At 39.5% G+C, this 25,534-nt stretch overlaps 2 protein-coding genes across 2 annotated transcripts; one reads left to right on the top strand and one right to left on the bottom strand.

Annotated features, from left to right (window-relative positions):
• Positions 1–78: 78 nt before the first annotated feature.
• On the bottom strand, positions 79–2,089 carry bola3 (bolA family member 3). Its single transcript, XM_086071646.1, has 4 exons — positions 1,938–2,089; positions 1,738–1,861; positions 1,245–1,333; positions 79–1,032 (listed from the first exon to the last, which is right to left on the bottom strand). The coding sequence occupies exons 1-4, from the start codon at positions 2,007–2,009 to the stop codon at positions 967–969; spliced, it is 351 nt and encodes a 116-aa protein (XP_085927772.1). The 5' UTR covers positions 2,010–2,089; the 3' UTR covers positions 79–966.
• Positions 2,090–2,765: 676 nt separating this feature from the next.
• LOC147177146 (polycystin-1-like protein 2) lies at positions 2,766–25,399 on the top strand. The gene is made up of 41 exons (XM_086071287.1): positions 2,766–3,302; positions 3,891–4,049; positions 4,133–4,321; positions 4,644–4,754; positions 4,888–5,035; positions 5,630–5,862; positions 5,944–6,354; positions 6,464–6,576; positions 7,270–7,405; positions 7,976–8,174; positions 8,307–8,418; positions 8,492–8,633; positions 9,315–9,503; positions 9,588–9,730; positions 10,088–10,267; positions 10,344–10,481; positions 10,559–10,708; positions 10,789–10,913; positions 11,021–11,141; positions 11,260–11,388; positions 12,110–12,335; positions 12,503–12,693; positions 12,773–13,003; positions 13,135–13,236; positions 13,310–13,488; positions 15,026–15,172; positions 15,268–15,467; positions 15,547–15,773; positions 16,855–17,068; positions 17,162–17,634; positions 17,992–18,088; positions 18,159–18,299; positions 19,215–19,400; positions 20,015–20,345; positions 20,435–20,568; positions 20,640–20,767; positions 22,519–22,679; positions 22,937–23,147; positions 24,405–24,506; positions 24,604–24,735; positions 24,808–25,399. Exons 1-41 carry the CDS (start codon positions 2,963–2,965, stop codon positions 24,994–24,996), a joined length of 7,470 nt encoding a protein of 2,489 aa, XP_085927413.1. The 5' UTR covers positions 2,766–2,962; the 3' UTR covers positions 24,997–25,399.
• Positions 25,400–25,534: the final 135 nt, after the last annotated feature.

Here is a 25,534-nt window from a genome sequence, read left to right as displayed (position 1 = left end):
GGCTCATATTGTTATAGCCGACTGCCGAGGAGTCAGTGCCTCACTGGTCATGAACATCACCCCACGTCACTGAGCAAGTTCAGTATAGAGGGCTTTATTAAACAAAAAATATTTCCTGTATGACTAGTCCTGGGTGAATGTACACAATAGGCCTATATGCAATCTGCTGACGGACTCGTGATACAAACTAGGACCTTAAAGGTGGGGTCTTAAGTTTTCACTCAAAAATAAACACTTCGTAAACACATGAAATACTTCTCAATCAACACCTCTGGGCTTCTGTTAATGTGTGGTGGTGATTTTGTCATCAATCACCCCCCCCCCCCCACCCCAGCCTGTATTTTGCCATTTTGTTGTGTTTTGCCATAAGAGATGTTTCTGGGCGGAGCCATGGCAGGAGTCCATTTTCAATTGTTTCCAAACAAAAACGGTCAAAACTTAAGACCCCACCTTTAAAAGAATATATTTGACTTATAACCACAGGCAAAATAGCAATTCTATATTAACTTAATTTCATAAATAGCTCTACCAACCAGATGAGACTCAAGAGAGTAATCTGACATTTTGTGCGTATGCAGCCATCATTTTCATATTTTATAGTATGCATTTTCATATTTTTCATTAAAATGCCCCTCCTTAAAGAGACAGTGTGTAGAATTCAGTGTCATCTATCTGTAGTGGTGAACTAATAGCAACGTGATGTAATATAATTAGCGATTACTACTAGACCTACAATTATATTTTAAAAAATGTACGTTGATGTTATAGAACTTTTTGGGTTTGCATATTACTGAAATGAGCGGGGGGTTTTTCTTTTCTACACACTGTCCCTTTTAAGCGATTTGACAAATTCACATTTATACTTGCAGGATGTACTAAGTTCACTAATATCTCCTATTACATTTTTGATTCATAGCAAGAATTATGAACAATGAGTGGAGTTATTGTGTTATTGCTTTAGTAGAATTATTGTTTGGGGATATCTGTGAATATTCTTAGTCCATGCATTCCTTGAATCTCATCCTTCAGTGCCTGTGGAACACAAACAAAACACAGAAATAGATGTGTTTTAAGCACACAACAAATTACCCATTAAAAAATCCTTGTAGAAGTCATCTTTATAATACACACACTGAACATAACATTCGGGACACTGGTTGAATATGGATGCGTTTTCATTTAACTGGTGTCCCCAATAGACTGGTGAATATATAATAAATGATAATGACTATTATAATTGTTACCTGATTGACAAGCTGGTGTTGCTGAACAGTCCTCTTCCCGGTGAACTCACTAGACTCTATGTGAACTTCATACATGGCCCCACAGCCACCTGGACACAAGATCACATTAAAATGTGTGTTATTTGGTGAGGGTGTGTGACATTGTTTCTACTCCAGCTGTCTGGAAGGAACATGTCAGGCTTTAAAGTGGTATCAGTGCTGTAGTATTGTAGCAGTTTTACGGTTTATGAATACAGTACAGTGCGGCCGTGCAGTCTTGGCACAATACTGAAATGGGGTTGCATCCCGATTAAAAAGTTATTGGTACTGTAACAGTATTTATTTGTACACTACAATATTTATACATCTAACCACCGGTATGTATAAAAGCAGGACGAGAATTATTTTTTTCTACTTCTGGCTCATTTGAATTGATAACCGCGTTAAATTAAATGTCTCGTTTAATTCAAAATATACACCAGTCGTTTACTAAGAAGGATTTGAATGTACATACCAGATATATCTACAACTTTCAGCGATGACGCCAGTGGGAACTTTTCTTTGAGTACCTTCGCGATGCGGACCTCTCCGTTAGTTTGTGTGGACAGACACCTCCAAGCTTGCCCACGGACGGCAGCCTGCAGATAAGAACGTTAGACAACACTTAGCATTGTGTCATCCATTTAACCTTTTTAAGTACGACTTCTCAGTTACCTGATTTCTGAAAATAATTCGAAGTGCAGCTACGACAGCTCCTGTTCCCTTACAAGCCAACATACTCTGCATGTTACGTGTACTTGTTCGCGAGATTAGTGCGAATTGTTTATGAAAACATCGAACATGTCCTATCACAAGCGTCCCCCTAATATGACGTCACACATCATACATCCGGGTATGTTTGGTTAGTTTTAGGTTTTTGTTAATGTGCTCGTGGTGTGAGCACGTCAACAGTATAAACAACTCGAAACCAGTCCGACTAACAACGTTTCTAGTTTGGTTTGTTACTGCAAGTATTATTTAAAGTATATTACACTGTATATTCGATAAATTCTTAAAATTGCTGTGGCTACTGTCGTTAATTATTAATCAACCCCTTAAGCTTTTAAAAGAAAACAAAACCACCATGTCCTCATACTCGTAGACAACACTAAACACAAAAATAGATTTTGTATTTTCAGGAGAAGACACAAAATAATGCAGGGATCCATCCTACAAATAGTAGGTCCCATAAGAAAAAATGCAGGACATTCTCAACAGATGCATTAAAAAAAAAAAAGATACATCTGTCAGTTTATTTTTCATGCACTGCTGTTATTTTGTTGCTTTAGATATGGAAAATCTTCCTTAAAAAAGATCTTGGGAATGGACATTAATCATCATAATACTGGTAGACTTTACAGAAAACACTTTTGGTCTCCACAACAAAAGATCGACAAAACAGATGAATGTTGACTGCTTTTAAAGGTAAAATAAACATTTTGTAGCTGGTCAGAATGACACCCTTATCTCTCTCTGCAGGTTGTGGAGCCATTACTGGGTGTTGACTGTTGGCTTTTGTCTCCTTTCAGAACAGCCCACAGCTTTGTTTGTGCACAGGAGTTATATGCACAGCACAAAGCCAGACAAGCATCGAGTAAATTATCCTTATGTCAGAAATGACTCTAAAGTGCACGCTTTTGTCAGAGCCACTGACGTCATTGTCCTTTAAAGTCATGTTGTGACCACATTGAGTGCAAGTGATGTGCAGGTGCACAAAGATGGACCAGACTGCTTTTGCTGTCCTGACTTTATTTTTTCTGTCTCTCAGCTTGACTTGCTTTGCTGCAGGAGAACCAGATGCTGTCTCCTGCCCCGAATACCAGGAGAGCTTTAATGGCTCCTGCTATAAATTTGTGGGTCTGCATCGTACTTTCCTTGGTGCCCAGAAATGGTGCGAGAGAGGAGGAGGACACTTAGCCTTCATCCTGAACGATGAGACCCAGCGGTTCCTTAAGAGGCACCTCGATCCAAAGAAGGACTGGTGGCTCGGACTGGCGCCTGCTGCGCCAAACCTCACTCTGGACACTGCTGCCACACAGGGTGAGAAGTCATGTTAAACCTAACCAGTCATTGCAAAAATGTAGCTTTGTGTACGACACTTGTTTTTGGCAACTTATAGCTAGTTTATATGGCTTGAATAGTTTAAAAATGTTGTTAATGCCTTGGATAGATGATTTTTCAGTTGTCCCACACTGGGTAATACACTATACATATACATTCTTATACATATTCATATTGTGATTGCATATATCAAGTAATTTTTAATAGTTATTACCTATTTTAGCATGATCTATTTTACTATAGTCATACAAGCATAATTGAGTTTATCTGTTGACACGCAGCCAGAACATACAGTACGTCGCTGAAGGAGCCCACAATTATTTATCATTTACATTGCCTTATTAGGAAGCCTACCGTCAGGTTCCGTGATTTACAATTTCCTCTTTAATTCCCTTGACAAAACATGAGTCACTATCAATAATGAGTTCTACATCCTTCTGCTGTGTTGTAATTTTGAGCCACAAAATGTTCCTTTCGGATGAGCATACCGATATGTGAAGTGTGTTTTTTTTTTTAATCAAATGGAATAATGAATGTGGTTCCCCCCTTTCTTATTATCAATTCTAGTTACACTGGCATGGCTGGATGGTTCAAATGTCAGCTACAATAAATGGTTGAATGAGCCTGATGCACAAGCAACCTGTGGACATATCCTCAAAAAATCTGGCTTTCGGTGGGAAGCGTCAGAGAATTGTACTCAGGAATTTAGCTTCATCTGCCAGTTCGGTATATAAACACAGCCGATCAATAGTATTTTGGATTATGCTTAATCCAATCCTGATGATTTTTTTGGTTTGGTTTGGTTTCAGATTCGAGGAGATCTATTGCATGTGATGGGCAAAACGCCACTTTGCAATGCGGCTCTGGTCAAGTCATAGAGATAGGCGACAGCTTCTATGGTCGTAAAACAATTCACTACTGTCGGACCAAACTCACCACCACACCCTCAACTCCGCAGGAGGAGTGCACTTGGACAGATGTCGCAGACTCTGTGAAAGGTATTTGTATGGACGTATAATAAAAATAAACAAATGGTCATACTGTGCGTACTGTTACGGTGGTTTATATATATTTTTTTAAATACCATAATGTTATAGAGGATTGCAATAATTGTAAATATACTTTTTTTTACGGATGGTACAAATCCCATCCATTCCATGTACCGCTTAGGGTTAATTGACTACATTACTTCTTATGGGAAAATCAGTTTTGAAGTCATTCGGTGTCATGCTTGACTTTGGCGATTCCACTGTATTGGACAAATGATCTTGACTTCTGAAACATCATTGCCTACTCCTTCTGCCTTTTGTGTCGTTGCAGGCGGTTGCCATGGACTGCAGGCTTGCCAAGCGCCAGCAGACGCCAGATCTTACGGTGAACCCTGTCCTCGGTTAGGAAGTTATTTGTCTGTGGAGTACGGCTGCAAAGATGGTCAGATATACTCCTTTAATGTTTCTGCTTCAATATAAGTTACATGTTAGTGCTGAATATCTCGAGTCTAGCTCATAAGTTTGGAAATGAAACTGTGTGCTTATTTATATTGAGTGATGTGATTTCTTCTCAGGACTCCACTTGTTGATGAGCAAATTGGCGGCAGTGTTTGATAATGTCACTATCAATATCAAGTGGCTCCTGCAGCCTTATGTGGGGAACCTTACATGCGCTCTGAATGCTGGAGATGGCTACACTATTGATTCCATCACCCCAGAAGAGTGAGTCCTAATTCGTAATACGTTAGATACACACTTAGCAGCCACAGCATTATGACCACTTGCACTCTATTGATATCCAAGATCATCGCTGTATACCGCTGATTTCAGGCGGAATCACTTTTTAGTAATTAAAATAAAAGGCATGTTTGTTCAATTGCATCATCAAAAAGAGTAAGCAATTTTCAACACTTTTGAAAAAGAAATAAATGCAAAATTGACAATACTGTAGTCGGATATAGGAGTTTCCACCCGACAGTGACAATTTTCTGCCTTTACAGCATAAATAATAATGGAACAAATAAATTATGTTCACTCACAGTCGTTCAAAATGGAGCATTATGACAGATGTGGACCGCGGCAGCTCTTATTATGTTGTCCAAGTGGTCATAACGTGAATGTGACTGCTTAGTGGCAAATTCAGTAGGAAATGTATCCAACTGAGTTGGTGATAAATTAATTATTCATATACAACAAATAATATATCTTTTTTTTTTTATCTATCTATGCCAATATTGCATAATGACAGGCATAAAAATGTAATAGCATTAGCATAGACGGTTAGCATTGTTCAACCTCTTTTATATTATCTGACAGAATGGAAAGCACAGTGATGCACGAATTCAAAACCCCTGGACTTTTCGTGGTCACCGTGGAGTGTTCCACCAGCGATTGGCACGTGACAGCTCAAAAATCCATAAACATTCAGGAGCCGGTGGGTCCGTTAGGAGAAATCAAGTGCTATGACACCAACACGTCAGAAGGTGGCACTAACTGCACCCTGCTCTACAGTGGAGGGCCTGTTGATGTTCAGGTCACAGTGGAGAGTGGTAAGTCTTATTCAACTGCAGCTTAAACATGTTCTAATGTTTAATAACACTGAATGAGCGAGAATTCTCTGTTCAAAACAGGTACCAACGTTAGTTACGTCCTTCAATATAAGGACCTTTTACTTGCAAACTCTTCGGCTGATCAAGGGATAACACCCCACAACATTACACTGAATGCAAGTGCAATGGAGCAGTTTGGGCGTGGCTGTAACAACCTGACTTTAAACGCCTCGAACAAGGTCACCAGCCAAACAGTGTCCACCCAATTTGAGCTGTGTCTGCTGGAGGCTGTTGAGGGGCTGCAGGCCTCAGTGATAGCAGCGGACAACCAGTGTCCCGATTCCAGTGACCTCACTATTGGCGTCTCGCTTGAGCGTGGAGCCCCTGTGAAGCTTCTCTTTGCACTGACTGTCAATAATGTCACTCACTCCGAGACCAGAGACATGCTCAATGGAAGCTTGCAAATGTATACCTTTGGCAGACCATTTGAAGGTACTCCATCTTCTCTCATTTTCTCTACAACAAGCATGATTTAGCATTGATTCATACATATACTGTGAGTATTGACAGCCTCCGAATAACTTTTTTATTTTTAATGTAGGATCATTTGAATTGAATGTGCAAGCTGTGAATGCTTTCTCAACATCTGATTTTAATGTGAGCCTCGAGAGCATATTCCTGGCATGCAAGAACTACTCTGACTCTGACAACATGGTATGTACTGCACAACTACAGTATAGTAATGGACAGTAGCATGAGTACTTTGTTAACTTCTATGATCATATACTAACTTTCCCCACATTGTGACCTCTTCTATTGAGTTCCTCATTTACAATTGCTGTATTATCGACTCTGCCTTTAAAAAGATTCTAGGATTCTAGGTTGTAGTTAAATAAATGGGACTAAAATAAATAATTCCCTTTTTTTTCTTCTTTTTTTTACGTTTAATGCGACCTATATCATGTAGAACTCAGTTGTTTAAAAGCAAATTGTAGATGATAAGTACAAAATGAAGATGCGAATACATAGGTGTGTTATATTCAAAATTAGCCACCATATGAAGTGTATATAGTGAAGCCCAAATAAAGTCCAGATGTTCTTGTTGACTTTCCTGCTCAAGGTCCAACTGAAGAAAAACAGCTCCAAAACATTATCCTGCCTTTACTTTTGTTCTTTTGGTGATGTGCTGTATTTGTGGAAAATATACCTTAGCTTGGAATATTTCCATAAATACAAAAACCAGGCAGTTGTACAAGGGTGTGTAGACTTTTTTATTTTTTTTTATTTACTGTATTTTGAATCCAGCCAAAATTACAAACAGCACCTCTGTAAACCACAAACAATGTAATATGTAATAATAGTACAGGCTCTATTATTGCAGTTACAATACTTTATTTTCATTTTCAGAGTAATGGTGAGTCGTATGACTTGAAACTTATTTCCACTCCAGAGTCTGTTGTTGACTCCACTCAAAACGTCACCCTCAGCATTAATGGAAGTGCGTCATTGCCCAGCAAAGGACTCAAATTTAAGTGGAAATGTAGTAAGTACAATTGTTCCCCTTCCTGGAAGAGTCTAATAACATGAAACCTTCAAGCTACTGTACTGTAAGGTATGCAAAAAGAGTGGTCATAAACAGCCTACTCTGTCCTTTAAATTAAGCAAAAAAATACATGTATGCATTCATTTCTATTTATTTCTCTCATAAAATCATTTGTTCTTTGATTTATCTTAAAGAATAACATAGATACTAGTAAAATTATCCCCCCAAAAAACATGAATTATGAATTGATTACAAATTACAACGAGCATGAATTATGATTTTAATCCTTGAAATGAACTATTGTACATATTTTACATCTGTCTGTCCCATCTGTCTGACTTGAAGATCAAACATGGCCCCTGAGTACAAACTTTGCCCACCCCTGCTATACAGGGATGGCAATCAAGCTTAATACGATTTGAACTATCAAGAGCATTTGTTTTTTTTAATCTTATGCTTACTTGGAAAGATGCTGCCCAAAAGTTGTGGCTCGAACTTTTAATTGCTGACATTATGTATGTAAACTGTCTGTTAACCGCATTTGTCTTGCTTCTCTTTCTTCCCTTGCAGGAGGAGACTGCAAATGCAGCAACCAAACAAATGATGGAACTTTCGTGATTGACAAACAGTGCCTTCCGAATCCATTTGAGATGGCTGTTTACACTCTGATTGTGAAGAAAACAGCCTGGTTTAGGAAATGGGTCAAACTAGCTTCAGCTTCCAAGTGCATCAGTGTTGTTCCAGAAGAACTAAAAAATGTCTCCGTTAGGTAAAATCATGTCATTTAGACCAGTTATTCTTTGTCTAAACGATGTATTTTGTGCTGTACTTGTGATGGTTTCAGCAGTATATCATTGAAATTCATATTTTGCTATTTGGTTACTCATCTTTCCAAATACAGTTGTGATAATTGCACTTCAATTAATGTGAGCAACCCTGTAAAGCTGAGACTGAGCTGTGAGGGGACGTGCCCAGATGTGGACTGGTACATGGAGGATCCAAAACCACTGCGGGCAAGTCTGAATCAGCCACTTTTGTCGGTCATTAACATGACCACTGCGAAAAATGAATTTCTACTATTACCAGGATGAACTTGAAACCTGTTACTCGCAAGAAGGAAGGAGGCCACTGAGGAAGAAGCAAGAAGGCAACTCAGAGTTTCTCGTAAACAGCCAACAGCTGAAATATTCGAGGGACAATTTGCTTAACATTACTGTGATTGCTCAAGGTGAGGTTCTAAACTCATCTTTTGATTGCATTGCCGGAAATTCGTTCACAATACACGGTAGTCGTCCACTTCTGTCCCTTAATTAAACCACACTCCACAGGGATAATTCTTGGACTGTAAGATGACCAGTTTGTAGTTAGGTCAAGTCTTATTAAAACCTGAACAATAGCTTTGTGTACGCTCTTTAACTCATTCACTGCCATTGACGGCTATAGACGTCAAAAATTCATTTGAACTATTTCTGTTTGTTTAACATTTTTCCCCCACTTTTGTTAACAAGAGAATGAAAACCTAGACATTTTTTATTGTACATTTAGAACAGATCTAAAATGTGTGATTGATCAAGCGTTAACTAGTGAAGTCATGCGATTAATTATGATTTAAAAAATGTAATCGTCTGACGCCCCTAATTTTTAATAATCTTTTCTTTAAAAAAAAAAAAAAAGAAGAAAAGATTATTAAAAATTTGGGGCGTAATTTTTTCCCCGTAATTAATCACATGATTTCACTAGTTAACTCACAATTAATCACAAATTTTATATATCTGTTCTAAATGTACAATATATTTTTTTCTAGGTTTTCATAAAAAATGCTAAACTAATTGAAATCGAAATGAATTTTTGACATCTATAGCCGTCAATGGCAGTGAATGAGATAAACAATGTGTCTTTGTCAAAACAGGAAAATCGGAGCGAGGTTATGCCAAGTACACCCTACCCATACCGGATCCAGAACCAACTCAAACCCCCTCAGAACCAACGTGCAGCATCTTACCACTATCGGGCACTGTGCTTGACTCCTTCGATATCACCTGCCAAGCTAGTTCTTTCTGTTCTTCAGGCTGTCTTTATTGTTTTAAAACAGACACAGGTGAGAAAATGCAACTTAGCTGTGTGTCATGTGCAGTTGTGGGTTCAAATGAATAACCAACCAACCTGCTCATTTGTCTTGAAGGCAAACATCTGCGTTGCAGTGATAAAGAATTTGTGAAATCTATCTTATTGCCAGTTGGAGACGAAAAGAACAATTACAATTTGTCTATTGTGGTGACTGTGAAAAATGAATATACAGAAGTTACCACCACTGTCCACACTCAGGTAATCACCCACGATAAGAAATGGAAATTAGAATGACACTCAGAACAGACAAACTAACCTCTTTGGGGGGATTTTGCATGGTTGATAAGGTTAAAATGTACACTCTAAAAACAGTTAGGTCAAAAGTAACCCAATTATGGACCAAAAATGGCCCGATCCACTTCATGGGTCAATTTGACCTAAATTTCTGGGTTGGCTTATATAAAATAACCCAAGTTCTTTTACACTAAAAGACCCATTTCTTGACTCAAAGTTGGGACAAATTGACCCAAGTAGAGGATCGGTTCATTTTTGACCCATATTTGGGCTATTTTTGACTCAACTGTTTTTAGAGTGTACTGTATATATTTCTCAAAGGTTGAGAAAAACAACTCCAGTGCTTCTGTGGGCACACTCCAGTCAGTTCTAGAAGATACTGTCTCCCAGCTGGAGCAGGACGGTCTTCTCTCCGCTGAGGCGCTTGGCCAAATAGTCACCTCTGTAGCTGACATGCTCAACACCGACGCTGATGAGGATCAGAAGGATGCAAGGCAGAAGGTATGGAGGAAGGAGAGCATTGTGTCCTGTAATACTTGAGCCCCGTGATATCAACGCATCATTCGCTTGACTCCAGCTCAGAGAGCAGATGCTGACCAAAATGACTACAGTTCTGCTAGATTCCCCGTCAAACACAAGTCGTGAGGTGCAAGTGACGGCCAGAGCTGTAGCTGGACTCACGCAGCGCTCAGATGAGCTCAGTCCAGCTGCCCAGGTACAGTTCAAATTGAGATTGTTCACCCGTGCTATTCAAGTCTGATCAACTCCCATTTCTTTTTGTTGACACTTTAGGAAGAAGCAAGCTCACTGTTGGTTGACCTGAGCTCTTCCCTCAACATTATCAGTGTTAGCCAGGATGGGAGTCGTGATGATGTGGAAGTTGTGGACGGAGCTGCACCAATTGTTGAAGCAGCCAGTAATATTTTGAATGCTTCGTCAAATGTAAGAGCAAAAACGACAATTGCTGCGGTTGTTTGTTGTCGTTTTCTGAAGTCCCAACTACAAAAAAATGCTCTGTTCAGGAAAAAGTTTCCAATTCCCTTCTGACTGGAATGAGTAATGTACAGAATGCCTTGTTGAATCATAAAAAGTTGAATGGAGATCCGATCATCATTGACTCGAATCAGATCAGTGTGTATGTAAACAGGTAAGAGCGGATTGTCTTTAACATATACAGATTGTTATACAGCCAGTGATTGTAGTTGAGACACCTTGATATGCTTGAAACTGCAAATAAGCTTGCGTTTTCTGTAGAGTGTCTCCAGAAAGCATGCAGATGCAGGATATAAACATCCAGAGGAGCAGTGCTTCTAGATTTTCCTTTCCCGCACTGCCTTCTGATGTTCTCTCGCCAGATGAGCCTGTGGATGTCAGAGTAAGCGAACAGTAGGCCATTTTATGGAGAAAATATGAGCTGATTATTTTTTATCTGCCTTTCAATGGTAATTATGCATACATCCTACTACATAAATGCTGTATGTAATATCTCATAGATGATGAGTTTTGAAAAGAACCCGTACTCTTGGAAAGGTGGAAACATTTCGGGAACGGTGGGATCGGTCTCTCTCACAAGAATGAACGGCACTGTCATCCCTGTTAAGAATCTGCCTGAAGAGATTGAGGTAGTATAAATAAGCAACATTAAAAATGAGGGGTGTCAAAATTAGAGCCTTAATTTTGACTTAATTTTGAGTTCCTTTAATGCTACAAATTTTTCTTACGCACGATTAATGACCGCGCCTCACTTGGAAAACCTGTACTGGGGAATTCCAGTCGCAATGCAGCAGACACATCCACGTCAAAATTTAGATGTGATAAATTGAATAATAATGCATATATTTGTGGAGAATGGGCTCAAGTTGTATTTTACAATTTTAAAAATGTGCAGAATTTCACAAGTTACTTCATGTTAAATATTAGGTAGCTCTTCATATGAAAAGAAAAATGCACTGAACGTCTTACAAATGCAATTATGCCATCTAGTGGCAGAAAAATGACCTCAACACAAACCAATATCGCACTCGTTTTTTACCATACAGTACATCTTTTTAATTTTAACTAAATTTTATGAATTATTATGAAATTACTGTATCAATGACTAAAAAATACAGCCATATTTCTATTTTTATTTTTTTTATCCACTTTTATGTTAACAAGAGTATGAAAACTTGGAAAAATATATATTTTATTGTACATTTAGAACAGATATAAAAATTTGTGATTAATCGTGAGTTAACTATTGAAGTCATGCGATTAATTAGGATTAAAAAACGTAATCGTCTGACACCCCTGATGTGTATTAGAATCCACGCTAATGTGTTTTTGCGTTACTGGGGTTTTCAGATTCTCCTGCCCAGGCCGGACGTTGGGCAAGAGAACAGTACAGTTCTGGACCTGGCCAATTTTAGCACATTAATAATTGACGTTCCCTCACCCGATGTTACATTGGTGCTGAAAATGGAGCCCTCTGAAAACATTACCTTCGTGTTACTGCTGGGGTACAATAATTATCCAACAACAGAGGATTACGTGGCCAAAACCCAGATGCCGCTGGAAAATGTGAAAGAAGGTATGTTATCATTTTTTTCTTAAGAAGCCAGATCCGGTCAGTGGCATGAAGCCTTAGCAATACAGCATCTATAGACCAGTATACAGTTTGTCATGTTGCCATAAACGTAACTTTAGTTCTCACATCCCCGTGCAAATGAATTTGACTATTAATGCCATTTACCACAGAGGAAAAATATACCTGGGTCCTCGGTCCTAAAGACAGAACAGAAGATACAGGTGTGCACTTCCTTGTCTTGAAGCCCATCGTAGAACCAGGCGTCAAATCTGTTAATGCCACCGTCAGAATTGTAACCATTGCTGCCCAGTGCAAGTACTGGGATGAAGAAGAGTCGACTTGGAGTGAAGATGGTTGCAGGGTAAGTGTGAAAAGCATCTTATATAGGTGACTTTTGAAAAGCATCACCCACAGCTGGGTTTCCTTTATTCTTTCTACAGGTCGGCCCACTCACGACACCTCTGCTCACTCAGTGTCTGTGTAATCACTTAACTTTCTTCGGCAGCTCTTTTTTTGTCATGCCAAACTTAGTGGACGTGTCACGCACCGCAGAGCTTTTCGCCACTTTCTTTAACAATCCCGTGGTTGTGTGTTTTGTGGGGGCCATTTTCGGCGCTTATCTTCTGGTGGTTGTATGGGCTCGCAGGAAAGACATCCAGGACTCGGCTAAGGTAAACCTAAAAACAAAAAATACAACTTTGGTTGTATATATGCTGTGTTTTTCAGACACTGTTCATTTAGAACTCCGTTTTATTTTAACACCTACACACACATACTTTCTAATGTGTGTATGAACTTAAAGGTCAAGATAACAGTGCTTGAAGATAACGACCCACTGGCAGAATACTGCTACATGCTGACAATCAGCACAGGGCATCGCCATGGTGCATCCACTTCCTCGCAGGTCAGTCACATGATCCTGCCCTTGAACACATGACAAAGCAAATCTTCGCGTCTCTTAAGCAAAACATTTGCAGGTGACGATAACCCTGCTGGGAACAGAAGGGGAAAGCGAGCCCCACCACCTAACGGATGCTGAGAAACCTCTATTTGAAAGGGGCGGAGAGGATGTGTTTCTCGTGACCACGCACTTTTCCCTTGGAGAGCTGCAAAGCATCAGGCTGTGGCACGACAATTCAGGCACACACCCTGCATGGTACAGCGTTCAGATGATCACTTGACTGTGCTGTTAAACTCAGAGGCAGGCACTGCATTTGGTACCTGGGCCTTCAGTGAGGACGTATCTGACATAAAATCTTGACAATAAAATGTTATATGTGACAAGACTAGTCTAATCTTGTGGCATATGAGTTATGCAACAAAATCCAGCCATGTTTATCCATCTCGGGGGCGGCCATTTTGCCACTTGCTGTCGACTGAAGATGACATCACAGTTGCTCAGACCTCAGGCAACAACCAATGAAAGCTCACCTGTTTTCTGAAGCTGAGCTGTGATTGGTTGTTGCCTGGCTGAGACCTGAGCAACTACAGTAAGTGGCAAAATGGCCGCCTTCTGATATTGATGACAACTGCTGGATTTTGCTGCTGAACTCATATTCCACTAACGTACTACTAACCAGGATACCATATTTAGACTAGTGGGGCCGCATAGAACATATTATTGTCAAGAATGATTATTTTTGGGGTTGAATTCTCCTGTACTAGCTCTGAACACCACCACTATCACGTCACAGTTGTGAAAATAATCAATGCTATACAAAAAATGTAATATAATAATACCACATACATGATTTGGAGATGTGTGGCTAGTCGAACTTGGCTTGCTCTGACCAACCAGTTAGAGGATGGAAAAATACTGACATTATCGATTATGATTTTAGTCTGATTAGTTAAGAAGCAGTCATTTTACCAGGGTTGGGAGGGTTACTTTTAAAATGTAATCCGTTACAGTTACAAGTTACCTGCTAAAAAAATTTGTACCAAGTACCATACTATTAAAGTAATGTAACTGGATTACTTTTGGATTACTCCAATATTGAGTATGCTCATGAAGACAAAATAAAAATAAATATTACCACAATATATATTCTATAAAATGTGCCCCTGCTATTTGCGGGTGATAGGGACCCGGGCAGACTACAAATAGCAAAAATCCTTGTGTAATTAAAAAGCATGTAGGCGATTGATTATTTGATTGTTTGATTGATTGATTGAAGGCCATATGCTGTTTTCGAACTGTCACTGAAAGCAACCACACCTCAGTTTGATTGATAGATAGATAGCTCTGTCGCGCCCGCGCTCTCTCTCTCTCTCTTTCTCTCTCTCTCTTTCTCTCTCTCTCTGTCTCTCTCTCTCTCTCTCTCTCGCCCTCTTTCGCACTCTCTCTCATCGTAGAAATTGTAATCCCTCAAAGTAATCCCCATTTTTAATAAATGTAACTGTAATCTGATGACATGTTTTTCCTGTAACTAAAGGTATACCGTGAAAAAAAAATTGTGATCTGATTATGTAATGGCAGTACATGTATTCCGTTACTCCCCAAGCCTGCATATTACTAATGTATTTTACTAGTGTTAAATGACATCGGCCAGCACTATTGACGAGATTAGATTGATGGCAGAACAATAGAGGCTAGAATCTGTTGGACAAAAAAAAAGAAGTGACTTCCACATGTACTACAGGCAACATTGAGAAATGCTTATGAAATGAGGAGAAATGAATCCTACTTGCAGGTATGTCAACAAAGTCATGGTGCAAGATCTAGAGAGTGGTCAGAAGTGGCACTTTCTTTGTAACTCCTGGCTTGCTGTGGACGTGGGAGAGTGCGCCCTTGACAAGGTCTTCCCAGTGGCCACTGAGGAGGATCTCAAGAGATTTAGGTGCGACCAGCTAACAGTGTGATCATGACGCATAATCCACAAATAAAATGGTTCATACCTTTGATCGATAATGTTTTTTTTTCTTTCCCTTCTAGCAATCTGTTCTTCATGAAGACAGCTAAGGATTTCCGTGATGGACACATCTGGTTCTCGGTCATCAGTCGACCCCCATGCAGCACCTTCACTCGTGTGCAGCGGGTGTCCTGCTGCTTTTCCTTGCTGCTCTGCACCATGTTGACTAGCATCATGTTTTGGGGCATCCCCACGGATCCCTCAGAGCAGACCATGGATCTGGGTACGATCTCATTTTACACGGCATTTGCTTCACTAACTGACTGCGCTAACACAATTAGCCGTTGTGTATGTGTTTGCAGGTCACATTGAGTTTACCTGGCAACAGGTCATGATTGGTCTTCAAAGTTCCATCATCATGTTTCCTATCAATCTCCTCATTGTGAGCATCTTTAGAAACACTCGTCCTCGGGAAAAAGCTCCAAAATCGGACAAGACTAAGCAGGGGAAGACAGTTCGAGTGTCTCCCTCGCAGACATCTTCCCCTCTGAAAGAGCAGAAGGACATTACACCAGACACGGTGCTGAAGGTGAGCCAATATTTCCCGTCAGTCAATTGTTCTATAGTCCTAATTTTTCCCTTTTCAATAAGAATGTGGCTTTTAGCAATGTATTTTATGAACTTTAGAGAACTCTGCTGCGCATCTCAAAGTTAGTGTAGCCACACACAGCGGTGTTCATTTTGACAAGAGTCTTTTACCTAAAATGTGTTTAGTCATAAAGTTTTAGTCATAATTTAGTCATTGGAACGTATTTTAGTTTTAATCCAATTTTAGTCGACAAAATAAAAATGTAGTCAATGTTTTCCTTCAGCATGCATTTCAACTTTTATACAGAAAACCTACAAAAACACACCTAATGGGTTCTTTGCACAAATCCACTACTTCATTTCCTGTCTTTCATGATTGGACAAACTGATTAATCCAGGTGTGTCTGGCTTTTGTCGTCGTGGTTATTGAGGTCGGGCACACCTGGATCAATCAGTTTGTCCAATTTTGAAAGACAGGCAATAAAGGGCTGGTGCTAAGTTCAGGAAGTAGTGAATTTGTGCAAAGAGCTGTAGTTACACACACACACACAACAGTGTCTTTATTAAACTTTGTTTCAATGAAACATGTTGAACTAACAACATGCCTTAAAACTTAGTTTTCGCCTAAATTAAAAAAAGTGCATAATTGCCTGAGATTAATATTTCAGCTGCACAATGAATGTATTATGTTTGTATGTAATTTTCGTCACTGTGTTGTTTTCATTTTAGTCATTGACAAAATTGTCAGTCAATTTTAGTTATCGTCATCATCTCAATTAAAGGCTTCTATTTTAGTTTTCGTTTCATTTTTGTCTGAAAAAAAGTTTCATGACAAAAATCTTTCGGCGACGAAATTGTAACTGACACAAAGTGAGCTTTTTTTCCCCCCCACCAAAGCGCTTTTAATTGGATCTTGTGGTTCACTGCCCTTCTAATTCCCAATGCAACTAAATTGACCTGTAGCCACCAAAATTGATTAAAATACGGTTTTGATTTTACACTATATACAGATTTAAATATGTACTCATGCAGGTCAGAACTAGTATAAAAATATTCTCAACTTTTCCTGGTTTCTCCATCAGGACATAAAAAGAATAGCCCAGTCGCTATCAAAGGCCATGAAGAGTCCCCTGCCTCATTTGGACCTACGACCTGGTCAACAGACTGATATCAACACCCTTTTGTCTCTTGTGGAAGACATCATCAGGCAGCAAAACCGAACTTCCTCTGACTTTTACACCGATACCGCCAAAAGAGAACGTTCCATCCTCAGTCTAGGGGCAGTTGATCTTCAAGGTAAGCCGCAATATATGAAAATACTTTAGTTTTATCTTCCGTGAATACAGTCGGGTTTGTAAAACCCTAAATTGCACATTTCCAAATGTGCAGAAAAGAGTGTCTGGGGCAGTCCAGAGAAGACCTCGGATGGGGTTCAGAAGAAGAGCAACAACAGCAGGTATCTATACAGGCAGCTGCGTCACGTTGAGAAGAAGCTGGGTTTCCTGGGATCTTCCCGATTTCCAAACCCAGACAGCTACAACAAAGCCATGCAGCAAGTCCAGGGGATGAAGAACCTGCTCGAGTTTCACCTGCCGTCACACAGCTTTGACGGCGAACAATCGGAGCGTAGTCCCAGTCCAGAAGAGAGTGCCAGCAAAGGCACTGGCAAGAAATGTTGTCAAGGGGGCCTGCCGTGGTGGTTTGTCTTTATAGGCTGGATTTTGGTGATAGCAACCAGCGGTGTGTCTGGTTATTTTACCATGATGTATGGGCTGACCTATGGGAAAGATCGTTCTATAAGCTGGCTGATCTCCATGGTGGTGTCCTTCTTTGAAAGCTTGTTCATCACACAACCTCTTAAGGTGAGGGCAACACAATACAACTAAAGTGAGTACACCCCTAAGTGAAAATGTCCAAATTGGCCCCAAAGTGTCAATATTTTGTATGGCCTCTCTTCTTTGTATATCCAGCATCTCACAATAACAACATATGGGCTGTACTCGCCTTTGTTGCCAGTAGATTAGACACTAATGGCTGCGTTTTGAGTTATTTTAAGGAAACAGTAAATTTACACTTTTGTACATCGACTACTTGACATTGTGGAAAAGTGTCATTTCTTCAGTGTTGCCCCATGTAAAGATACTTTACAAAAGATATTTACAAAAATGTGAGGAGTGTACTCACTTTTGTGAGATAACTCAAGCAAATGTCTGTTGCAGGTTCTTGGCTTTGCTGCATTCTTCGCCCTTGTTCTGAAGAAAGTGGATCAGGAAGAATACGGAGAGCCTCAGCTTGACGACAGCCTTAAGAATTCTGGTATCTTATCGGTGCATTCCATTTGTGCTGAACTGCTATGTGCAAACTATGATTTTACTGTGATGCTAAGATGATCCTGATGGGGTGCGAGCAGCGCGGAGAGACAGCACGTGCAGTTTCTACCAGCCACCGCCTCCGACGGACATTGAGAAGATGAGGAACAACATGATTAAAGAGCAGAAAGTCTTTGCTCTCATTAAGGAGATTCTGGGTAGGAGCACACACTACTTTGCTTCTTTTTTTAATTTTTTTTTAATCAGGATATAAAAGATTGCTGTACAATATGCCCTTAAAAGGTGACACGAAATAAGAGCCGTCATTCAGCTGATTGTATGTTTTGACTTGCGAACAAAAATTTTAGATGCAAGCACTGAAAGTCTCAGTGAACTCAACTCAACGCAGTTTGGCAGATAGCGAGCGGTTTATTGTCACTCCCAGTTAACTGTCAAACTTGACATAAAACAAAGAAAATTACATATTATCGACTTAACTTTGGCTTACTAAAATCCACTAGCTTAATGCTAACACATAATGGGAAATGCCAAAGATGGGCTCAAACTAGCATCAATATTGCTGTAGTTTTAAACTTTTAAACAGCTATTTTTTTTATTATTTTATTTTTTTATTTTTTTATTTATTTTATTTTTTGTATTTTTTTTATTTATTTTTTTTACACAAAAATAACACATGCAGACAGACAACATAACAATAATCACAAGCATTACATTCTTTATCCTGACTCAATCTACTTATATATCTGTATGCATGTTTGTACCAAGTGGCCCAGGCATGCACACTAGAAGGAGCAGCACAATGTCTATTGAAATGAAACAAAAAAAATGCGGCCAAATCTTTCATTCTTTGCAGTCGATTTAATTGTCATTACTGTATGTTATGGGTGGCACGGTGGCTGACTGGTTAGCACGTCCGCCTCCCTGTGCAGAGGAGGTGGGATCGAGTCCAGGCTTCGGCCTTCCTGGGTGGAGTTTGCATGTTCTCCCCGTGCTTGCGTGGGTTTAATTGAACACTCCAAATTGTCCATAGGTGTGATTGTGGGTGTGGATGGTTGTTTGTCTCTGTGTGCCCTGTGGTCACAGAACAGTTCTACTCATGTTTTGTCATGCAGCCTACATGGGGTTCATGTGGATGTTGCTTCTGGTGGCGTACGGACAGCGGGATCCCAATGCATACTTCCTGACCCAGCACATTCGCCAGAGCTTTAGCAAAGGCATCGCCGACACCATGAGCATACAAGATGCGTTCAACTGGGCTAACACAACTCTGCTCAGCAACTTGTTTGGACAACACCCAGGTGATGCTAATTTGGTGTTAACGTGGCAAAATGGAGAATACATTCCGTGGTATGATTTATACGCTACTCACAAAATGTTAAAGCTTATACTTGCGGCCCTAAAATTTCAGGTTAGAGGCCGCTGTGCTTGTAGTAAAAACAAGTTAGTCTGGAGCCCTGAAAGTAAACTTTCAATCACGTAGTTTAGCTGCTCAGTAACATTTAACTGCAAAAAAAAGAAGAAGCCAAGAATCTGTGTCCCTTGCGTGTGCAAAAAGGGAGTAGAATACCAAATAAAAGAATTGCAAAAATTATTTATCCCGCCAAGTTGGGCTAAGCGGTGCCTATAAAGGAACTGTGGGCTTTCTGTTTGCTTACGGCCATACTACCCCGAGAACGCCCGATCTCGTCCAATCTTGAAAGCTAAGCAGGGTCTGGCCTGGTTAGTACTTGGATGGCAGTACCAGGTGCTGTATGCTTTTGCACGTGTCCATTTTGAAATATTTCCCCAATTTTGTACGTAAAAAAAATGTCATTCTAGACTACAGATTGTGAATTTTGCATGGGAATTAAAAAACCTATTCAATTATTGTAAATCCCATTACTAATTGTGTTTTTCTTTTTGCTGGTCGCAGGCTACATCACAGACGGAAACTCAAAACTGGTGGGTAACGCTCGTCTTCGCCAGCTGAGGGTCCAGAAAAATTCTTGTCGCGTGGCACGTGGCATGCAACATTCTGTGCATGACTGCCACTCGCTGTACTCATGGGAGTCCGAGGACATGGGCTCCTACAGCGCAGGCTGGAGTTACTCTCAGGCCGATAATGCATCAGTGAACCTCCCCAGTCCCTGGAAGTACCAGTCCCAGGGTCAACTGAGGGCCTACCCCATCTGGGGAAGCACGATGCTCTACCGGGGAGGAGGCTTTGTGGTGGATCTCGGACCAGATTTAGAAAACTCCAGCAGGTAGTTGAAACTACTTGTGCATTTTAACATCATGCGTAAAGTTTTGAACGATATATAATAGGTGTAAATCAACCATGTACTCCCGCCAGATCTCTGCAGTATCTGTATGATAACCGCTGGTTTGACGCGCACACCCAAGCCATCTTTGTCGAGTTCACCGTGTACAACGCCAACGTCAACCTCTTCTGCATTGTCACACTCCTGCTCGAGACCACTGCCATAGGTAAAGTGGCAACAATCCACAACGATGACAGGAACACCTCATGTTTTTAATGTCTGCCCGTTTCACACCAGGAGCTTTCCAGTTCCGCAGTGAGCTCCAGAATGTTCGCCTCTACCAATCGACGGGGGGCCTCCACATCTTTGTCATGGCCTCTGAAGCCATCTACTTCCTTTTCATTCTGTATTACATGTTTGTTCAGGTATGTATATTGAAGATGTATTTGCAGTCGTTTTGCTTGAGCGAAATGGAAAAAAAGGGAGATCCACACTCACTGGTTCGCTCCCACACGTTTTTTGAATAGGATAAGCATCCAACCACATAAAGTTATGCTCATTTACATACCCTAGGGGTATGCAAACTTGTGAGCACAATTGTAAATACAAAATGAAAGCACTCACAAGGAGCTTTAAGCACACTCTAATCCTGAACTAACTATGTGGTAAATTGCCAACCTGAGCTTCTGATGTCACTCACTAGGCCACTCTGGCTTCAAGGCAGTGGTTGTTAAACATTTTACACCCAATACCACCTGAAAAAATATTTAGTTAGCTTTATTTAGTACCACCATAATGGCAAAAATTAAAAGACACTTATAGTCCTAAAAAGCACATTTATTGTACATAAGTTAATGTTGGAAATGTTAATTGTATTTAATTCAGTAATTATTTTACTTACCGCAAGAGGGAGTGGTACTCATATCACACTTTGAGAATCACAGCGCTGTTGTGTGCTTGTGTGTGGGTGTGTGAGTGGGTGTGCGTGCGTGCGTGCGTGCGTGTGTGAATTCGGCTTGATTACACTGAATAAAACCAGTTTATTTGTATACATTCTTTTTTTTAATTAATATTTTTCAACAAAGAGCGATATTTTTCTTTTGTATGAATGAATGTATATTGGTAACTTAACAGATTTTTAAAAGAATGGACACATTCAAAAGGTGCGTGGAAGCTTCATCTTTTGGTGGCCCCTTTATTCACTTCTCATAATTTACATTATGTACCTACATTATATTTAACAAAACATGGTGTTGTTTTGGGGATGCTGAAACGGATTGATGGCATTTGAAAGTGACAGTGTGTATTATTTTGCGCCATCTCGTGGTGAATTAATAATTCATTTTAAAAGCGACTATTAATTTCATAATATAATATGCAAAAAATATGTTCTATACATCTATATTTTTTAACTCATTCACTGCCATTGACGGCTACAGACGTAAAAAATAATAATTTGAACTATTTCTATTAGTTTCACATTTTTTTCCACTTTTGTTAACAAGAGTATGAAAACCTAGAATTTTTTATTGTACATTTAAAACAGATATAAAATTTGTGATTAATTGTGAGTTAACTATTGAAGTTATGTGATTAATTACAATTTTAAAAATTTATCGTCTGACGCACCTAATTTTTTAATAATATTTTCTTCTTTTTTTTTTATTAAGGGCATCAGGCAATACATTTTTTAAATTGTTATTAATCACATGACTTCACTAGTTAACTCCAGATTAATCACACATTTTATATATGTTCTAAATGTACAATAAAAAAAATTCTAGGTTTTCATACTCTTGTTAACAAAAGTGGAAAAAAATGTGAAACTAATAGAAATAGTTCAAATGATTTTTTGACGTCTATAGCCGTCAGTGGCAGTGAATGAGTTAATATAATTGTAGGTCTAGTAACCACCACTAGCCACTCTTGCTCCCCGCTCCCACTGCAGTAATCGGTGGTAGCCTTTCGAAATGGGTCTCTCTGAGGCAAAATCGTTGCATACGATTAGTTCACCATGAGATGGCGCTAAATAACACACACTGTCACTTTAATTAATTTCAGTGGAACAAGTTGGTTTGAGAAACAAATCAAAGGATTAAACTAGGTTATGAGCTTGGTCATGGAAGAAATTACATTTGTATGTCACGGTTCCACCGTAAATCAAATGTGCCGACAGGCAAAGCTGATGAAGCAACAGAGATGGGCTTATTTCAAGAGTAAATTGAATCTGCTTGAGCTGGCGATCATACTTCTCAGTTGGAGCGCACTGTCCGTCTTTATCAAGAGGACCCTGCTGGGGAAGCGAGACATGGAGTACTACCAGAATCACAAAGACCAGTAAGTTGTATGCATTGTGGCACTCTGGAAACGTTCTTATCTTCAAATGTAACAAATACAAATCCTGTTGTTCTCATTGTGTTTGTGTTGTTTGCACAAGCAAAGTAAGTGAGGATTCTGTGGGGGTTTTTTTTATGCGACTATATTACAGAAGTGTATTGCTGCCACACCAGAAAATAAAGATTCAGCAATATACTTCTGTCTTATATAACTCAAATGTAATTATTAATAGTAAAATAACGCTGTATTGTCTCCAGATTTGCCAGTTTCCACGAGACAGCCAAGGCTGATGCCGTGCTGGGCTACTTGATTGCCTTCCTGGTGCTGCTGGCCACAATCAAACTGTGGCACCTGCTGAGACTCAACCCGAAGCTGCACATGATCACGGCAACGCTCCAGCGAGCCTGGGCCGATATCTCCGGCTTCCTGGTGGTCATGACCATCATGTTTCTGGCCTACTCTATCGCTGTGAGCAGTTTCCCACACTGCAAGAGATCATGTTTTTCTTTCTAGTTTGTTGACATTCTGTGAACAAAGCACCCCCAAAAGTCATATCATGATCATCTTTAGATGCTATGAAAATATGTATCTCCCTTAAGGGTTTTGAGAACTATTTTGATGACATCACAGCTACCTGATAGATAGATTATTTACAAAATAAAGTATAGGGAGAGGTTGCAAAAGTAGGTATTGCTAAACAATAGTATTGAATAAGTGCAACTAATTTTACATGTCATAAATAGTGTATGGTTCTCTTTATTATATGCCACGGTTATCTGAAAAGAAATATGAAAACAATTAATTAATAAGGATGTTAAATTACAAAGAACTAGAACTTGATATAACAATTACAACTGCATATATTTAAAATGGAGGCTCTGCTGCACCTCTAATCAAACGCACAACCAGTAGTCAGCCAACCACCAGGGGGCGAACACATAATATAATAGCATATTATTCAGTAGCCTGTGGTTAATTTTTTAAAATCTTCTTTAAATTTCATTTTTTTTTTCAATTATTATTATTTATTCTGAAATGAAATGAAATTTAGTTTAATTTTGCTCTGAAAACGGTCTAAATAGTAGGGGTGTTAGGAACAATCGATTTGGCAATATATTGCGATATTACAGCGCGCAATTCTCGAATCGATTCAATATGCGGCCGAATCGATTTTTAAACATCAATTTTTTTAATGGGAATATTCAACAAAATGTTATGATTTACACATTAAGCATGTAAGAATGTTATATTAATGGAACGTTAAGCTTTAATATTTTATTTCAGTGCTGTTCAAACATGAAACAGACTGAAACCTGTTTGTTAAATGCAGTGGCTCAGTTATAAGCCTGAATTTTCAGATAAATCAATACATTTTCATACAAATCTTACAGTGTACATGTACAAGTTTACTGATGAGTATTTTCTAAATTAGAGGGGTTTTTTTTAAATCGCAATAATACATTTTTAGATTCGTATCGGGATTAATCGAATCGAATCGTGACCTATGAATCGTGATACGAATCGAATCGCCACGTAATAGGCAATTCACACCCCTACTAAATAGTGTTTGTTGAAAAGAAGTGGAGCAAAAATACTGATGTTTTCCCTCCCATAATTGTGGTTACCAATCGTGGTTACAATATTGATCAAAAATAATCCTGATCATCATTTGGACGTAATTGTGCAGCCCTGGCCTATATATAATGTTGTCATTCTGTTTTCCAGTCTAACCTGATGTATGGGTGGAAGCTGTACTCCTATCGCACTCTGTTCGATGCTGCCCAGACTATGGTCAGCCTGCAACTGGGCATATTTAACTATGATGAGGTAAAAATCCGGCTCACTCAGATTGTGACATAATAATAATAATAGCCGCATCTCAATATACTCTATCATTATCTTTTTTTGTTGTTGTATCTGAAAGATTCTGAATTACAACCCGATCCTGGGTGCCTTCCTCATCGGCTCCTGCATCGTGTTTATGACGTTTGTGGTGCTCAACCTCTTCATTTCCGTCATCCTTGTGGCATTTAGTCAAGAACAGATACATCACAAGGTAACGCCCTCCCTCTGAGTACATGTAGCTCTGTACTGATACTGGCACTGAATTGATTGTGATTTATTGCAGCCATCCGAGGAGGAAGAGATTGTGGACATGATGATGATGAAACTTGGCAGTCTGTTTGGAATCAAATGCAAGAGTAAGCAAGCTGACGACGGCCTGACTGACAAGGCCGGACTTTCATGCGCTTCGAATAACGGAATTTCCACAATTTCTCCAGGTGGTGATGGCAAGGACTCTTATGTTCTACTTTAGTCAACATTATAATAATGCTGTCACACTGTGTGTGCTTTGCTCTGTTGTTGCTTTTCATGGTTTGCGTCGTTCTTTGCTACTTTGCCATGTTGACAGCATGTCAGGGCCCTTGCAAGTACGTTATTTATCAACTACTGTATATTCTTCTTATATGTCGAACGTAAGTGAACCTGAATTAATTAGACAAGGTAGGAATCGATATGTATCGTATACCTTGAAGCGTTGCTTTTATGCTGCTGTATTTTTAAAGGCAACTTTGGTCATGATCGTGATTCTGTCGTTGAGAATAATATTTGCTAAAAGCGCATCTTTGTGAGACCGCTGAATTCCTGAAAATGTTGTTGTCATTCTGTAAACCACTAACTTGCACTTCAGTAGAGTAAAATGTATTCACCAATAATCGAATGGCTTTATTGTGGAACACAAAACTGATATGAACAGTTTTCAATCAATATATATTGGTGATTGAGCCAGGTTAATCTGTGTTAGAGGCTGACATTTTTTCGGCAATCCCGCAGTACCACTGTTTGTCACACGT

This window comes from Leptonotus elevatus, chromosome 3 (genome assembly GCF_054856555.1).
Source record: "Leptonotus elevatus isolate MCC_2025b chromosome 3, RoL_Lele_1.0, whole genome shotgun sequence".
NCBI lineage: Eukaryota > Metazoa > Chordata > Actinopteri > Syngnathiformes > Syngnathidae > Leptonotus > Leptonotus elevatus.
This window is presented reverse-complemented; position numbering and strand designations above follow the sequence as displayed.

Coding starts and splice junctions, on each gene's coding strand:
- bola3 (XM_086071646.1), bottom strand. CDS start 2,009: ATGCAGAGTATGTTGGCTTGTAAGGGAACAGGAGCTGTCGTAGCTGCA. Junction 1,862..1,937: donor GAATTATTTTCAGAAATCAG/GTAACTGAGAAG, acceptor TCTTATCTGCAG/GCTGCCGTCCGTGGGCAAGC. Junction 1,334..1,737: donor GAAAGTTGTAGATATATCTG/GTATGTACATTC, acceptor TCTTGTGTCCAG/GTGGCTGTGGGGCCATGTAT.
- LOC147177146 (XM_086071287.1), top strand. CDS start 2,963: ATGTGCAGGTGCACAAAGATGGACCAGACTGCTTTTGCTGTCCTGACT. Junction 13,237..13,309: donor GTGCATCCACTTCCTCGCAG/GTCAGTCACATG, acceptor AAACATTTGCAG/GTGACGATAACCCTGCTGGG. Junction 15,774..16,854: donor CACCAGACACGGTGCTGAAG/GTGAGCCAATAT, acceptor TTTCTCCATCAG/GACATAAAAAGAATAGCCCA.